This window comes from Dryobates pubescens, chromosome 16 (assembly GCF_014839835.1).
Source record: "Dryobates pubescens isolate bDryPub1 chromosome 16, bDryPub1.pri, whole genome shotgun sequence".
Taxonomy (NCBI): domain Eukaryota; kingdom Metazoa; phylum Chordata; class Aves; order Piciformes; family Picidae; genus Dryobates; species Dryobates pubescens.
Genome location: NC_071627.1, coordinates 4,476,867 through 4,495,238, shown reverse-complemented (window position 1 = coordinate 4,495,238; position 18,372 = coordinate 4,476,867). Strand labels below are relative to the sequence as shown.

Genomic DNA, 18,372 nt, shown 5'->3' with positions numbered 1-18,372 from the left:
ACAGGAGAACAGTTCACACCCATAGGACGCGCAGACAAAGGCAAAGCTGCAATCAAGACCATTAAGCATCCGCAAAGCACCCACCAGCAGCGGGCTCAGCGTGGATCAGAGCAGCGCCCGCCCGAAGCAATGCGAAAACGACGAGAGCCGGGAAGGGGCATCTCAGGTGTAGGGACAAACAAGGTGGGGAGAAGAGAAAAGAGAGGACTACTGACCGTGTCCAGCAGAGCAGAAGGCTCCGGCTGAGAGGTGTCCTTGGCCGCGGCGACCGCAGGCGGAGGCGGCAAGTTGGGGCTGAAAACCATCAGGTCGCTCTTGCCCGCGCCCTCCGCCACGCACAGGCTCCGGCTCTGCCGCTGCGAGTACGACCAGCTGCCCACTTCGCTGGCGCACACCAGCGTCGTCGGAGCGGGACCCGACAGCACCGCCGCCCGCGGTGCACAGCGCGCCGCCGCGTACAGCACCAGCGCCAGCACCAGCACGCTCGACACCGCGCAGATCGCCACCACCAGCCACACGTTGGCCGACGCCGAAGCCGCGCCCGCCGACACACCACCTTCCGCCGGCAACAGAACACCCAGACCCGACGAAGACTGCGACCCCGCGCCCGACAGCGCCGCCTCGCCGCCCTCCACCAGCGACACGCTCAGCGTCGCCGTGGCCGAGCGCGACGGCTCGCCGTGGTCCCGCACCACGATCACCAGCCTCTGACGCGGGCCGTCCGCCTCCTCCAGCGCCCGCGCCGTGCTCACCTCGCCGCTGTACAGCCCCACGCGGAACGGGCCCTTCCCACGCGGCTCCCACACCTCGTACCGCAGCCACGCGTTGTAGCCCGAGTCCGCGTCCACCGCACGGATCTTCGCCACCACCTGCCCTGCCGGCGCTCCCCACGACGCCCACGCCCACAGCGTCTCTGACTCCGACCCTGCCACCACTTCTGCCGTCGACCCAACAACGCCACCGGCAACTGGACCCAGTACCGGAACCAGCCCCGGACCGCCGCCCGCAGATGGCAGAAGCGCCGGCGCGTTGTCGTTCTCGTCCACCACGAACAGCTGCACCGTGGCGTTGCCGAACAGCGGCGGCTCCCCCGCGTCCACCGCTCGCACCTCGAACTGCAGCACCTGCAGCTCCTCGTAGTCCAGCGGCTGCACCGCCCACAGACGACCGCTCTCCGCGTCCACCGACACGTAGCTCGACGCAGGACGCCACCCGACGCCTGACGACGTGCCCGCGGCGCCGCCCTCCCACACCGAGTAGCTCACGCGGCCGTTCTCCGCCTCGTCCGGGTCCCGCGCCCACAGCCGCGCCAGCTCCGCCCCCGCCGCGTTGTTCTCCCGCGCCAGCACCGTGTACACGGCCTGCGAGAACGACGGCGCGTTGTCGTTCACGTCAGACACCGGCACATGCACACTCCGCTTCGCACGCAGCGCCGGCTGCCCGCCGTCCTCCGCACGCACCTCCACCTCGTACGCAGACACCCGCTCCCGGTCCAGCGCCTCCCGCAGCACCAGCGAGTACGACCCCCGCGAACCTCGACTCCAGACCGAACGGCGACGACGGCCACACCCAGCACCGCACTCGCCCGTTCGCCCCCGAGTCCCGGTCCGACACGCTCAGCAGCGCCACCACCGTCCCCACCGACGCGTCCTCCGGCACCGGCACCGACAGGGACGTCACCCACACCTCGGGCGCGTTGTCGTTCACGTCCAGCACCTCCAACACCACCTTGCAGTGGCCCGACAGCGGAGGCAATCCCTTATCCATTGCCTTAATTTGTAGCATGTACAAAGTAACTGCTTCAAAGTCCAGCGCTGCCTTCAGTCTGATCTCGCCGCTCTTCACATCGATGCTGAATAGATCTGAACCGGAGGCAGGAACAGTATTATCAATTTCGTAAATCACATCTCCGTATGGTCCCAAGTCCGGATCCGTGGCGCTTACCCGCACCACATGTGTCCCAAACAAGGAATCTTCAGGCACCTTCACTTTATACACCGACTGGTTGAATTTGGGCGCGTTGTCATTCACGTCCAGCACCGTGATCACCATCTCCATAGTGCCTGTTAGAGATGGTCGGCCCCCGTCCGTCGCTGTCAGCACCAACCGATGCACAGGCACCGTCTCCCGGTCCAGAGCTTTCGACAGCACGAGAAAGAGAAATTCCCCATTTTCGCCTGAGGATTTAACATCCAGCGTAAAGTGCTCGCTGGGGCTGAGTGTGTAGGAGAGCTGAGCGTTCGCGCCGATATCTGCATCCGACGCGCCCTCCAGCGGGAAAAGGGAACCCGGCAAAGATGATTCCGCCATGCTGATGTTTTTCCGTGCGGCGGGGAAGAGCGGGGCGTTGTCGTTAATGTCGGTCACCTCCAGCTCCACAGGGAAGACGCGCAGCGGCCGCTCCAGCAGCACCTCCAGGCGCAGCGAGCACGGAGCGCTCTTCCCGCACAGCTCCTCCCGGTCCAGCCGCGAGCTCACCACCAGCGCCCCGCTCGCCCCGCTCACCTCCACGCTCGCCCGCCGGCCCTGCCACACCACTCGCAGCCGCCGCGCCTCCGCATCGCCCGCCTCCAGACCCAGCTCCTGCCACAGCCGCCCCACCACCGTCCCGACCTTGGCTTCCTCCGGCACCGAGTACCGCACCTGCCCCGACACCAGCGCCCACGTCCGCACCAGCACCACCAGACGCACCGCGGGACCCCAACGTGCCTCCATCTCCGCTCGCGGGCCCCGCACGGCTCTCCGCCGCCTCCCGCAAGCACCGGCTCTGCTGCCTTCCCGGCCCAGCGCCGCTTCCTCCCACCGCTCCCAGCCGTTCTCTCCGCCGCACCGGGGCGGAGCCGCCGAGCCTCTCCGCTGTCGTTTCTGAGCCTGCAGCGACACCCTGTGCTGCTCCGCCGCTTCGCACGCTGACCGACACCGACTGCGCCACCCGACCCGAGCGGATAAGTTCCTCTTGTCCCTTTCCCTTTTTCTTTTTCCTTCACTTCCTTCTTTCTCACTCATTTGCTCCTTCTTCAAACGACTCTTTGGTCCTCTCTTTCTCTTCCTTTTCTCCTTTACTTTATTATTTTTTCTTTTTTTCTTTTCTTTTTTAATTTTCACCATCATTTCTCTTTTTCTTTACTGCCCTTTCTTTCCATATGCTTGGCTCCAATCTCTTTTGCTTCTGTCCTTCTCTCTTCTTCGAATTTTTCTCATTAATAAAATACTGTTACATGCAACGGCACCACACTTCACATGAAGCACGGCAATCCCCTTCACCTTCCCAAGTCTCTGGATGGAGAGCAAACTTCCTGCTTCCCTCCACTGTATGCCAGACAAGATAGACAGATCTTCCCACACTCTTCAGTCACTGTCCTCTCAAGTACCTCACAAATGTCAGAGCAAGGCAACCATGTGGGAAAGACCTGCCCTACTACAATAGAATAGAATCCATTCCATCCTGAGACACAAGCCCAAGTCCCAGGCTTTGGACAACTGTGCCAACAGGCTCCAATGAGTGCAAACAACCCAGGGATGTCTCTCGTGATGCAAAACAAACGCAGCACAAACAGTCCTTCAGGAAGGCTTGCAACATCATAGGGCAACCACAGTGATCTGTTCGTCCTAACCTGGTCTCCGCCTTCACACCCACTCTCCTCTCAGGGACCCAGCAAACACCAGAGTAAGGCAACTACGTATCTCTAATACCAAGACAGCTACACCAGAACAGGATCCATTCCATTCTAACACATGCCCAAGACCCATAGACTGTGGCATCTCAGTAAACAAGCTCCAATGAGTCAAAACAATCCAGGAAAGTCTTTCTTTTGAAAGAAAACAAACCCATTACAGCCCAGCACAACGACCCTGATGAAAAAGCACAGGGCAGTCATAGCTCCCAAACACACCTCCACGTATCCGAGGAAGATTTGTTCTTCCTGACTCATTCTCTGCCTGCACACTGAGTGTCAAGCTCTTGCTTCCCCTCTTGCACTCATGCTCTGCCAGAACAACACAGCAGGAACCTTGTTACCCAAGGGATGTACTTGCCGTGGAACATCATTAACATGATCCACACATCACACAACCAAGCAGAAGCCACGAAGGAAACATCCTCGTGGTGACATTTTCCCTGAGAACATCCCCTCAAAACCAAACACATCCACTCCCACGAACATTTTGGGGTCCCTTCTTTACCCATGTTGAGTGCCACCTGCTCCCACTGTGCCTGGAAGCAGAAGCAAAGGAACAAGAGGGCAGGCAGTGGTGCTTTGCTGCTCCAGTCCGACAGGCAATGCAATCCAGGCAACATATGGTCAATCCAACATGAAGACACCATGACAGACCAGGGACAAAAGTACATCTGTCTCTCACACACACACCTTCCATAGGAACCACTGACTTACCTGTAGCTTCACTGGTTTCATCTTCAGAAGAAGAATCATTTCCAGGACAGCAGAAGGGCCGTTAAGGCACATTTGCCCTGCACTTCTCTGTGTCTCGTTCACTGTTACCAACACACTGCCAGTGGGAGAGGAGGGAATGATGGGGAGCTGGAAACTTAACCACTGCCCTGTGACCCCACCCACAATACCATCCTGGGCTTTGAAAACATGGCAACTCTTACAGCACCATGGCAGCCCAGAAAGAACTGAGCCAGGAAAGGAGAAAAAAATGCACTGACGGCAGTGGGAGGAGGGACCTTTAAAAACTGGGACACACATCCAGCACAAACCACCTGGTGAGTCCACACTGGAAGATCTGCCAACTGAGCTGGTCCTGCTCACTCAGAACTCCCACACACTGCAGAAGGGACCAAAGTCCCTGTAGTGCACATTCAGAATGTAGCAGGGAAGATAGTCTGGGTGGGTCCTGCTTCAGGCAAAGACAAGCCATCCACAGGACAGTTTTTGCCCAAGGACCCTGGGTGCATGCGCTGGATGATGTGGAAGGATGGTTATGATCACAGTGTGGCTATAACCCACAAAGTGAGCTCATTGTGGGTGAGAATAGCCAGTGTGTGGTGTATGTTGTATGATGTTAATTTTTAAAAAATAATAATTAATAAAATATTAATGAGTAAACCTTAACCCCACTCTGCTGGGCATGACATAGGGGTTATGTTTTCAGGCAGCCAGCTGAACCAGTCAGTGTAAAGAAAACCCTTCAGTCCCAAATGCTACCTTGACTCAAGTCCTGTCAGAGGAGAATCACAGAGAGTGAGGACACTTTGCACTCACAAACCACAGCTGTCACCATCACGGTCTGCAGTGACACTCGTGCTCAGCATAATGCCTAGGGATGGTCAAGACCACAGCCTGCAGGTCTTGCAGTCCTTCAAGGAGGACATAAGACACATCATTGCTACTGAGATCCACTCTGCAAGTAAACAGGAAGATGCAGACAAGCACTGAACATTGTTGTCTTCTGATGACATGGCTCATGGTCTTCCCAGGGATTTCCAGTCCCTTCACACAAGCCTTCCTACTGCTCCAGGTCACCTCCACAGCAGGAAATGGCCAGGTCCCTACTCAGTGCCACAGACACATTCAGATCCATGAAACGTCACAGTTTTGTTTACCAGCTCAAGGATCATTCCAGCTTTTGTAGGTCTTTCCATCACAAAGAGCCCAAAGAAAAAACACATGGCTGATGTCACACACACGGAGTGCAGCAGACTCCCTGCTCTTTCCATTGGGGATGTCCGGACAGCTCTGAACAGCAATGGCATTGATTTAAAGCTGTGGGACCATGATCCAAATGCTGAGGACCTGGCAATGAATTATTTCAGAATCACAGCATCACAGAAATATTCAGTTTGGGAAGGACCCTCAGGTTCACCAAGTCCAACCCATAACCTCACTCTAAAAAGTTCACCCCTAAGCCATATCCCCAAGCAAACTGTATTTCAATTGTATAAGAGAATTTGAATGTTTTATTTTGTTTTGTTTTCTAGGGCAGGTCTTTGATTTTCTATGCTGCTTTTAATCACAAACCCAAGAATTCTGTCTTTGTGCCTGTGATGGTCTCAATGCTGAAAGAATGCTAAACCAGCTCAGATTATTAAATTCACTTCTTTGAAATATGGGAGAGGTGGGGAGCAGGAGAAGTGAAAAATAATTCCCATTCCCAAAAGCACCTTCCATAACAATCCTCTGCCTTAGTATTTGCAACTAATAACACTGTAACACAACCAAACTATAACACAACCAATTCTGATGCCAACACAGATAGCAGTCAGCATCGATGCCAAGGCACCAAAGAGTGCAGGCTGCGAGTCTTGCACACCTTCATCAAGCTCGAGTGCAAATGCTACACAGCACCAAGCAACAGAATTGATTTCGCTCCACAGGAGAAAAATTCACACCCGTCAAGGACGCGCAGAGAGAGGCAAAGCTGCAATCAAGATTATTAATCATCCGCAAAGCACCCACCAGCAGTGGGCTCAGCCCGGATCCCAGCAGCGCCTGCCTGGGGCAATGCACCAAGGGTGAGAACAGGGAAGGGGAGTCTCAGGCTGTGGGACCACTGAAGGAAAGAAGGGTGGTGGGGAGGAGAGAACGAGAGGACTACTGACCGTGTCCAGCAGAGCGGAAGGCTCCGACTGAGAGGTGTCCTTGGCAGCGGCGACCGCAGGCGGAGGCGGCAAGTTGGGGCTGAAAACCATCAGGTCGCTCTTGCCCGCGCCCTCCGCCACGCACAGGCTCCGGCTCTGCCGCTGAGAGTACGACCAGCTGCCCACTTCGCTGGCACACACCAGCGTCGCCGGAGCGGGACCCGACAGCACCGCCGCCCGCGGCGCACAGCGCGCCGCCCCGTACAGCACCAGTGCCAGCACCAACACGCTCGACACCGCGCAGATCGCCACCACCAGCCACACGTTGGCCGATGCCGAAGCCGCGCCCGCCGACAAGCCGCCCTCCGTCCGCAATAGCACACCCGGCCCCGACGAAGACGACGACCCCGCGACCGACAACGCCGCCTCGCCACCCTCCACCAGCGACACGCTCAGCGTCGCCGTGGCCGAGCGCGACGGCTCGCCGTGGTCCCGCACCACGATCACCAGCCTCTGACGCGGGCCGTCCGCTTCCTCCAGCGCCCGCGCCGTGCTCACCTCGCCGCTGTACAGCCCCACGCGGAACGGGCCCTTCCCACGCGGCTCCCACACCTCGTACCGCAGCCACGCGTTGTAGCCCGAGTCCGCGTCCACCGCACGGATCTTCGCCACCACCTGCCCTGCCGGCGTGCCCCACTTCGCCCACGCCCACAGTGTCTCCGACTGCGACCCTGTCGACGCCTCTCCTGACGACCTGACAACGCCACCCACAACTGGACCCAGTGCCGGAACCAGCCCCGGGCCGCCGCCCGCAGACGGCAGAAGCGCCGGCGCGTTGTCGTTCTCGTCCACCACGAACAGCTGCACCGTGGCGTTGCCGAACAGCGGCGGCTCCCCCGCGTCCACCGCTCGCACCTCGAACTGCAGCACCTGCAGCTCCTCGTAGTCCAACGGCTGCACCGCCCACAGGCGACCGCTCTCCGCGTCCACCGACACGTAGCTCGACGCAGGACGCCATCCACCGCCTGACGACGTGGCCCCGGCGCCGCCCTCCCACACCGAGTAGCTCACGCGGCCGTTCTCCGCCTCGTCCGGGTCCCGCGCCCACAGCCGCGCCAGCTCCGCCCCCGCCGCGTTGTTCTCCCGCGCCAGCACCGTGTACACGGCCTGCGAGAACGACGGCGCGTTGTCGTTCACGTCGGACACCGGCACATGCACTCCGCGATTCCCACGCAGCGCCGGCTGCCCGCCGTCCTCCGCACGCACCTCCACCTCGTACGCAGACACCCGCTCCCGGTCCAGCGCCTCCCGCAGCACCAGCGAGTACGACCCCGCGAACCTCGACTCCAGACCGAACGGCGACGACGGCCACACCCAGCACCGCACTCGCCCGTTCGCCCCCGAGTCCCGGTCCGACACGCTCAGCAGCGCCACCACCGTCCCCACCGACGCGTCCTCCGGCACCGGCACCGACAGGGACGTCACCCACACCTCGGGCGCGTTGTCGTTCACGTCCAGCACCTCCAGCTCCACGTTGCAGTGACCAGAGAGGGGAGGTGTCCCTTTGTCTCTCGCTTCGATCTCCAGGTCATACGAATGAACATCCTCATAATTCAGTTCCCCGGCAGTTCGTATTTCCCCAGATTTTGTGTCAATTATGAAAAGGTTCTGAACCCTGGCCGGAACCGAGTCACTGAAGGAATAATGTATCTCGCGATTAATTCCTTCATCCTCATCTGTCGCTGTTTGCTGGAAAACTACAGTTCCCGCAGCAGCGTTCTCCGGCAGCTGCACTTTATACACCGACTGGTTGAAGTGGGGAGCATTGTCATTCGCGTCCAGCACAGATATCACCAGCTCCATAGTGCCGGTCAGCGATGGTCTTCCCCCGTCACTCGCTGTCAGCACCAACCGGTGCACAGGCGCCGTCTCCCGGTCCAGCGATTTCGTTAATATAAGAACTACAGAGTTTTTATTTTCATCTTTAGTTTTCGCTTCCAGTCGGAAGTGCTCGCTGGGGCTGAGTGTGTAGGAGAGCTGAGCGTTCGCACCGATATCTGCATCCGACGCGCCCTCCAGCGGGAATCGGGAACCTGGCAGCGACAACTCCGCGATGCTGATGTTTTTCCGTGCGGCGGGGAAGAGCGGGGCGTTGTCGTTAATGTCGGTCACCTCCAGCTCCACAGGGAAGACGCGCAGCGGCCGCTCCAGCAGCACCTCCAGGCGCAGCGAGCACGGAGCGCTCTTCCCGCACAGCTCCTCCCGGTCCAGCCGCGAGCTCACCACCAGCGCCCCGCTCGCCCCGCTCACCTCCACGCTCGCCCGCCGGCCCTGCCACACCACTCGCAGCCGCCGCGCCTCCGCATCGCCCGCCTCCAGACCCAGCTCCTGCCACAGCCGCCCCACCACCGTCCCGACCTTGGCTTCCTCCGGCACCGAGTACCGCACCTGCCCCGACACCAGCGCCCACGTCCGCACCAGCACCACCAGACGCACCGCGGGACCCCAACGCAGGTCCATCTCCGCTCACGGTCCACGCACGGCTTCCGCAAGCACCGGCTCCTCTCCGCCCCCGCGCCCACCGGCTCTGCTGCCTTCCCGGCCCCGCGCGTCACCACCCCTCCGCGCTCCCAGCCGTGCTGCGCTGCCGCACCGGGGCGGAGCTGCCGAGCCTCTCGGCCGCCGTTTCTGAGCCTGCAGCGACACCGTGTGCTGCTTTGCGTCCTGCACGCTGCCCTGCTCTTAAACTCATTAGTTTCCTTCTCTGTTTTTACTGCGTGTTCTTTGCTTTCCTTAATTTCCTTCGTCGTCTTCTCATTTCCTTCTTTCCTTCTTCCTCCAGTTCTTCTGTTCACCGTTCCTCTTTGCCTTTTCTTTTTTAATTCTATTTTCACTATCTTCTCCTTCCTGCTTTACATTGACCTTCCTTCTCTTTCATCTCCTTTCTCTTTTCATTTTCTTTTTCCTTCCTGCCCCTCCATGTCTAAGTATTTACTCCCTTTTCTTTTCTCTTCACATTCTTCTCTCTTCTTCACCCACGTTGGCACCTCCTGTGTCCTCCGGTGCAGCTGTGGAGACCACCAAAGTCGGAACTATCAGTGCTGATTACTGGATAATGATCTCTGGAGCGCGGGTCTCCAAACAAGCCGGAAGCTGTTGAGGACCAACTGCTTTCAGCGATTAGAGGCGACTTTCTTCACTTCTGCTCATCTTCTCTTCCTTCTTTCCTTTTATTCTTTCTTTCTTTTCTTCTTTCCTTCATTCTTTCCTTTCTCCAGCTCAAATGAATCCAAACTACCCAGGGAAGTCATCTTCAGGAAATCAAACCCAGCACAGCCCAGCACACAAACCCTTCACCAAAGCTGAAGAAGCCCAAAGCAACCACAGATCCCGAGCACACTTAGTCCTTGATGAAAAGCTCAACTTCTGGCCTCATTATGATGAATGCCTAGCTCTTGCTTCCCCTTTCAGGCAGCTATGAACAGCACAACAAGAAACTCAGTACCCAGGGGCATTAGTGCCTTTGAAATGCTTCTTGCTCATCAGCATAAGTCATATGGCTAACGCCACGAAGGTCACATCGTGACACTTTCACTAAGGACATCCCCTCCATGCCCAGTACATCCACTTCAGGGTCCCTCCTTCATCTGTGCTTGCTGCCTCCTACAGCAAGAAATGAATCAAGAGCACACAGTGGTGCTTTGCTGGTCCAAATACAGAATATCTCAAGTTGGAAGGTACTCATAAGGATCATCAAGCCCTACCCCCAGTCCAGCCAACACTGTCAATCCAAGAGGACAATACCAGGACCTATCAGGAACAAAAGTACAACTCTCAGACTCACCTTCTGGAAGTAGGAGCAACTTACCTGTCGAATCACTGGTTGCTTCTTCAGAAAAGAATCATTTTCAAGGGAAGAGAATTGGTTCTCAGAGTCATTTTCCTTCCTGTTATCAGGGATTTCTAGGGAACCTATATAGAGAAGTCCCACATTCTGCAAAACCTGGAAATCACTGGGCAGTGCAGAATGCTCCCATAAGCACCTCTATCACAGAGGAAGCAGGAGGGACACCTACAAGCTAAGGACAATTCTCTCAATGTCAGCATCAGCTCAGGAGGTCCTAAGAGGATCCGGAGCCTTAGCACACAAGGTTGCTTGCTCTTCTCAAAGTTTTCTGCTGCAATCCTCTATCTGAAATCCTGGGAAATGAGATCTCCAGCTAAGCAGACCAATGGCACAGTCCATGTTCTACACAGCATCTCCATTTTGTCAGGGAAGACTCTTTCTCACTCGAATTTACTCTCCCCATGACTGACATCCCAAACCCTACTCTGTGTCACTGTGGTGATGGCTGCCACGGTAGCCAGACACTGCTCCACCTCAGCAGCCTGCTCCAGCAACAAATACAACACCCCCAACCTACCATCCTTCACTCCCCAGCTCCAGGAAAGCTGTGTGCTTGGCTGTTGGGAGGATTTTCAACCACCATTTGAAGCTTCAGAGCAAAACCCACCGCCTGCCCACAAAGCTCTCAGCTGTCCTACTCTTGCCTCTGCAGCTCACGTACACAGCTCACAGTTCAAGCATATTGAACACAATTTTGTCTACTGACCTTTTTGTGCTCCTGCCCGACTGTTCTCCACAGAGCTGCTGGTCCATATGGAAATCTGTCGCTGAAGGTAGTCAGGCACTCAGTGGACAGCAATGAGGTCTTGATTCCAGATCCATTCCTCATGTAATTTTTTGTATGGTCTTTGCCTTCAAAGCACAAGGATGGACTCTTCCTGCTGTGTCTGTGTAACCTACCTGCATTTCCTTAACCCTGAGCAGTGTCAGGAGTTTCTTCCCAAAGATTTTCATATCCCAAATCTTTGTGGAAGCGCAGCCTTTGAAGATGAAGAGTGGTCTTTCACTTCAGCACTGCTCTCGAGCAGAGCAGTCCAGATTGAATAGCAAAAGGGATCTCTGGCAGACAGTGCTGCTGGCGGGGCTCAGGTTTATTAAGTGCACTCATAATGCCCATACAGGGTTTGTAATTCTCTTCCATTGTTTAATTCCACACACACAGATTTCCTTCGGTCTCATGCGGTCACTACCAGAGACTATCAGCAAACAGACAGAGACAAACCTACCCTACTAAGAGGGCCAGCATTTGGTAACTCTTTAACGGTGAAGGTGACAGAAGTGCTCCTTTTAACAGCAGAAGACCAATGAGTAAGATTCTACCAGACATGATTTTTGCCAGGTTAACCTGGAGGCATGATCCCAGCCTCTGAATTTCCAGACATTTTCTGGCTGTTTCTTCTGTTTCGTGTAGCAAAATGAAACAAAGGTTTGAGTAGAGACCATTTGCCTTGACACATGGATAGGAGGAGATGCTGGGACAGATCTTCCATCAGCTCATTCATCGTGTTTGCCCCATGCAGGTTCAGGATGAGAAAAGTTTAAGCAGGATAAGTTTTGGTGGGTTTTGGTTGGTTGTGGGGTTTTGTTCTTGTTTGGTTGGTCTTTCCCCTACTTATCCATTCGTTAAGCTAATTCACTTACCTGGAATAAGTAGATCTTCTCTGAAGGACTATTTCATGCCATACTCAATCGAGCTGGAAATACAGTGCTGAGGTCAGCAAAAAGAGCACCATTTCTTTTTTGGGTAGCTTAGAGCCGTGCTGAGGTCTGAGTTAAGCTTGCTGTAAAATGTGGTTGGATGTTTTACGTCGGTAAAACAGCTGTTAACAAGACGAGGAGCACTGGCATCAACGAAGAGTTGTTTCTTGCTTACTCAAATTGAACCCGTGTGAGATTCTCATATTCTGATGAAATCCAACTACTACCTGAGTAGCAGTAGGTCAGTGGGTGGCAGTGGCAAATCCTTAAGCATTGTAGCATTGTGCTGCTACCACAGATGTGTATCTAAGTTGCCTTTTATACCAACCTGCATCAATAAGAAGCCATGAAGATCACAAGGAAGAGCTGAGATGATCCTGCAAAAAGCACCTGATGTGATGGAAGGCTCAGTTTAACTACTCCAGCTTGGGTCAGACTCAGCACAGTGTATCCTGTGCTTCTGACTGCACAGGGAGACGTGAGGAGTGGTGATGCACCTCAAGAAACGATCTGTAGAGAAAGAAATCAGTAACAGCTACTCACCTTTACTTTTACCTTTACACCGGGAGCCCATCAAGTGTCCGGGCGTCACTCTGAGCCTCCTCTGACAGATAGAAAGGGATGAAAGATTAAAACTGCTGCCAAAAAAAACCCCTCCGCCCCCCAAAGAAACCCAAAACCCCCCACCAAACAAACACAGGTTTGAGCATCCCGAGCTCCATTCCTCCACCAGAGCTCAGGGAGTGAATGCTGGGTTCTGAGAAAAGCAGATACGGCTCAAGGACACGCACCAGCCAAGAGGTTCAGATCCTGTCATTCTTTGGACAGAGAAGAGACAGACAGACTTTTCCAGGGATATTTGGAAAGCTCGAGTTCGACTCTTGCTGTACTCAAAGCATGACTTCAGTTACACTTTGAGACACGAGACAGAGAATTGGCAAGAGGAAGAAAAACAGCAGGTCCGGCTGAATCGCTGCCGTGACAAGGGCCACCTGCAGCTGTAGGCATCTCTGGGATGGAAAGTGACGCAGATCGGCTGGCTCAGGCTCCCGTCGACCGGGAAAGGACAGCCAGTCCCCTCCTGAAGAGCAGGAGAGCCCCGAGCTCCTGCTGTCGGATTTGTCTTCTTTCAAAGCGGGTCCTTCACGCCTCTTTAACGCAGTTTAGCGGTTAGAGCACGCTCAGAAAAGCCAAGGTCTGGTTGTAATGCCCTCTTCAACAGCTTTCATCATTCAGGTGTACCCTAATCGCCGACTGAGGGACTCCCCGTACCGGCCCCCACGCCTCCTTCAGCCCCGGGTAATGCCGGTGTAGAGGCCGGGAAGGAGCTAACCGGGTCCCTCACCGCCGAATGGCTTAGTCCTCGTTTCTGTATATTCCCTTTCAGCACCACGGAAAGCAACGGAGCCGGCTCAGAGAGCAAGGGGCGGACACCAAACCCGCCTCAGTGCTCGGGCAGCGATGGAGCCTCGGCTCCCGCCCCGCCGGTTCCTTGGGAAGCTGCTGGCGATGCCCGCTGCCCTGCACGCAACGGCGGCCGCCGCTCAGATGGAAGCAGGACCCGTCGCAGGACCACGCAAACCCCTTCTCCCCCACACGACCGGCCCCGGTGAGCCCGGCTCATGCGTCCTGACTCCGCTCAGCCGCCATCGCCGGCCCCGGTCAGAAAACGCATCAAAAAATAATAGCAACGAACCCACCCCCGGCCACCTGCAAACCGCTCCCAAGGCAGCGGGAGGGCGCGGAGCTGCTTCTTGGTCCCGGGACCCCCCAGCAGAGCCCGAGCTCCTCCTCCCCCCGTCCCCTCCCTCTCCTGCCGCCGGCGGAAGTACCCAGCAGCCTCTGCGCGCGCCGCGCCGCCCAGAACCGGGATCGTGCGCGGTGGCGGCATGGCAGGAGCCCCGCAGCCCCAACCCCGCAGCCCCGCAGCCCCAACCCTACAGCCCCGCAGCCCCAACCCTGCAGCCCCGCAGCCCCAACCCTGCAGCCCCGCAGCCCCAACCCTGCAGCCCTGCAGCCCTGCAGCCCGGGGCTCTCGGGAAGGGGGAAGCGGCGCCTTCGCCCGCGGGCAGCTGCCGCTGGGACGGGGCTGTACGTGTCCTGCCAGGCCGCCGGAGGTTGTTCCTTTCCTCCCGCCCGTGTCTGGTCGCTCCGGGTTTCGTCCCCAGCTGGCCTTTAGGCCGCAGTGGGGGTTATGTGAGCTCGTTGTTGTGTTTTTTTTTCACGGTGAAGTGTCTGAGGGGCAAGGTGCTCGAGGGGAGCCCACCCCTGGGTGCTGCGGACCGCTCCCGTCACGGAGTTAGCATAGAATCATGGAATGGTTTGGACTGAAGGTCCGTCTGGTGCGACGGTTTGGGTTGAAACTCCTTTGCAGTGATCAGGGACATCTTCGACTAGGTCAGGTTGCTTAGAGCACCGCCCAACCCTGACCTGGAATTGTTCCAGCGATGGAGCATCTACCACCTCTCTGGGCAACCTGTGCCAGTGTCTCACCACCCTCAGTGTGAAGATTCCTTCCTTCTATCTGGTCTAAATCTCCCCTTTTTTTTTAGTTTAAAGCCATCGCTCTTTGTCCTATCACATTGTTGTCCCTCGGGTGGGGTCGTTAGCCTGGTGTGTGTAGCGCCGATGTACACACAGAGCCCGGATTCTATTACCTATTTGCAGCTAAGGGCACACAAAGTGATTCACCTACGCGAGCACTGAATCACACAAATGCACATCTCGGGCTAGTAAATCCTTCCCACTTAATAGATATTAATTCATGTTCTAGTCCTTTACTGGTTACTCCATTCCTCACTTCTACTTAAAATAAAGAAATTAAAACCCAAGCCAACAACAACAAACCAAACCCAAACAAACAGAGGAGCATGCTCAAGAAGCGGGCTCTTCTTCAAGGAGGTATCTCAGGAGGTGTGTCCATTGGGTGTTAATCACATTATAATGAGCATCGTTCACACAATCACAGAATCACAGAAAAGGTCTGGCTGGAAGACACAAAGCTCATCCAGTCCAACCTTAGACCCAGCTTAGGGTCAATCCTAAACCATGTCCCTAAGCACCAGGTCCACAGCTGCTCAAACAGCTCCAGCAACTCCAGCACTGCCGTGGGCAGCCCCTTCCAATGTTTGAGAACCCTCTCAGGGAAGAAATATTTCTAGCATCCAGCCTCACCCTCCCCTGGTGCAGCTTGAAACCATTTCCTCTGCTCTTGTTGCTTGACACCAAGGAGAAGAGGCAGCCCCCTCCTCGCTCCTACCTCCCTTCAGTTGTAGAGAGCAATGAGTTCATCAATTTGTGAATCGCCACCAAATCCACCCTTTTTTGGGGGCCAAATTTATACGGTCTGTTTAGCAAGACCTCCTCTTTCGAGGCTTTTCTCATCTCCTTGTTTCCCGAGATTGTCTTTCAGCAATTATTCATTGTTTCTTAAGACTTACGGTCTTCCGACTGTCATTCATTCACTCCTACCCTTGACAGCAACAGGCCTCGCTAAAAAGTCTGTCCCCGACTTTCTTTTCACTCCCCTTAAGCACTGAGAATGTTTCCCCGGAGCAATATCCTCCAGCAATAAACATTTTGTCTATTCATGCTGCGAGGAGAGCTCGTGTGACAACCCCTCCACGCCCTCCAGCCTTCCTCAGTTAACATAACTGATATCTAGACGTTCGCAACAGCCCACAAGTCAACATTTTCCCCGGGGGACAGCGGACATCGAGACACGATGGTGGGCTGAAGGCTGGCTGCAGAGCCCGCCCCTTCTGCTGCCCAGCGCGGGGAGGAGCCGAGCTGGAAATCCTCTCTTCCTGGTCCGAGAAAAGACATCAGGCGCCGTTAGAGGTGAAGGACAAAAGCCTGGGAAATAGTATTTATGGGCGGCAATTAGCATTGATCCAGAGGAGAGGTGGGTGGGATCAGCTTCTTCACCCCGGGACTGAGGGCACAGGAGCCTTTGGTCCCTCACTACAGGAAGGATGTTGAGGTGCTGGAGCATGGCCAGAGAAGGGCAACAAGGCTGGTCGGGGGTTTTGAGCAAAAGTCCCATGAGGAGCGACTGTGGGAGCTAGGGTTGTTCAGCCTGAAGAAGAGGAGGTTGAGGGGAGACCTCATTGCTCTCTACAGCTCCCTGAAAGGAAGTTGGTGTGAGGAGGGGCTTGGTCTCTTCTCCCTAATATCAGGTGATAGAAGGAGAGGAAAGGGCCTGAAAATGTGCCAGGGGAGGTTCAGGTTGGATACTAGGAACAATTTCTTATTCATCGGGCACTAGAACAGGCTGCCCAGGGAAGTGGTGGAGTCACCATCCCTGGAGGTGTTTAAAAGACCTTTGGGTGAGGAGCTTAGAGACACGGTCTGAGAGCTGTGTATAGGGAGATGTTTGCTTAATGGTCTGAAGGTTTCTTCCAACCAGGAGATTCTGTGATTCTATATTTGGAAAGGATCCTGAAAGGGCTGCCCGACCCTGTGAGGCTGGACAGGTGATGCCCATGCCCTGCCTGAATGCCAGTTCCTTTTGCATCTCTGCAGGATCGTAGCCTGGGAGTAGGAGGCGACTCGCGTCTTATCCTACCCCGGGCACGCCGGGAGCTCGTCTGGCCGGGTCCCGTTGCCTTTCATTTGCTAAATTCATTCCCCAGACACCATTAGAGCCACACTCAGGAGCAGATGGTTCCCCTACGTACCGAGGTTCATCCCGAGCAGATTGGATACAATTTATTAATAACCCAACAGCTGCTGGGGCACTTCCCAGCTCAGATTATATTTCCTGATTGCTCAAATCCGGGCCGGGGGGGAGCTGCTCATTTATCTTCTGCCGCTCACCAGCACAGACCAGACAAGGAGGGAAAGGCTGAAATTCATGTCTCCTCCGCCCCGATCCTGTATTTAAGCATCCAGGATCTGAAGTAGGTCTGATGCCAGCCTTGGTTTATCATAAAATGGCTTGAATTGGAAGGGACCTTAAAGATCATCAACCCCTCTGCCGTAGGCACACCTCCCCACTAGCTCAGGTTGCTCAAATCCTCATCCAGCCTGGTCCTGAATGCTTCCAGGGAGGGGACATCCACAATTTCGCTGGGCAACCCGCTCCAGTATCTCACCATCCGCGCAGTAAAGAGCTTCTTCTCGGGGCTGCTTTGCTCCCCGTTGGGACGCTCCAGTGCTGCTCTCGGCGGCCGGGTTGGAAGCCGAGGTGCCTGGCTGCAGCCTGCCTCACCGGTGTCCGGCAGAGAGCGACATGTCGTGACTCGCAGTAAAACAGCAGGAGTCGCGATTTACGCCCTTTGTTTCCCAGGCTTATGCTAACTGGGTCGTGGAGAGCCAGGTTGCCTCTCCCCGGGCTGCTTTCTGAATGCTGGGGATCGCTGCATCAAGGCAAAATTGAAACAACCCCAGGAAGAAAACTGCCCTCAGCATGACCTCCCCCTCCACACCCAGCCTTGGGCAGTTCAGGCAGCAAGACAGGCAGAGCTGAGGACTGGTGGACCCTCACCTCCCTCCTAGACACAGGTTCTTCAGAGAGGAGGGGGATGTGCAGGCGGGGATGTACAGGGAGAAACTGCTTGAAACCCTGGGAGACCCTTCCCAGAACTAGATAAGATGCTCTGAGCTCCAGAAAAAAAGCCATCACAGACCTCTCAGCAATGCCATGTTCAATTTTAATGTATAAAATGGGTTTTTTCTTTGCTCTGTAGGGAGAAACACAAAAGCAGCAGGTTGTTTACACTACTGAATAAACTAACGGCAGGTCTCTGAGGGATCTTATGCAAACCACTTACCTTGAAACACAACCCCACGGGAAAGTGAGCTATGGAGAGATGCATGGTTAATGTTTTACATCTTCAGAGCAGCATGCAAGTGGCTGGCTCAGCACCAGCTAGCATTAGGTATCCAGAAGCTAAGGGCTGTGGTTGTATTATGGGAATCACAGAACTGTTTTGATTGGAAAAGACCTCTAAGGTCAAATGATTCCAGCTGTCAGCCTGACACCACCAGAGCCATTAAACCATGTCCCAAAGTGCTGTGTCCACCCACAACCACTGAATTGCCAGGGTTGGAAGGGACCTCATGGATCATCCAGTTCCAACCCCCCTGCCATGGGCAGGGACACCTCACACTACAGCAGGTTGCTCACAGCCACATCCAGCCTGGCTGCAAACACCTCCAGGCATGAGGCTGCCAACACCTCCCTGGGCAACCTGTGCCAGGCTCTCACCACCCTCATGGGGAA

At 55.6% G+C, this 18,372-nt stretch overlaps 1 protein-coding gene across 1 annotated transcript in view; it reads right to left on the bottom strand.

Annotated features, from left to right (window-relative positions):
- LOC104304271 (protocadherin alpha-C2) overlaps positions 1–9,098 on the bottom strand; it is a 212,461-nt gene extending 203,363 nt beyond the window's left edge. The window contains exon 1 of the mRNA XM_054168626.1: positions 6,563–9,098. Within this exon, the coding sequence (XP_054024601.1) occupies positions 6,563–9,061 (2,499 nt within the window). The 5' untranslated portion in view covers positions 9,062–9,098. The remainder of the gene's footprint in view (positions 1–6,562) is intronic.
- Positions 9,099–18,372: the final 9,274 nt, after the last annotated feature.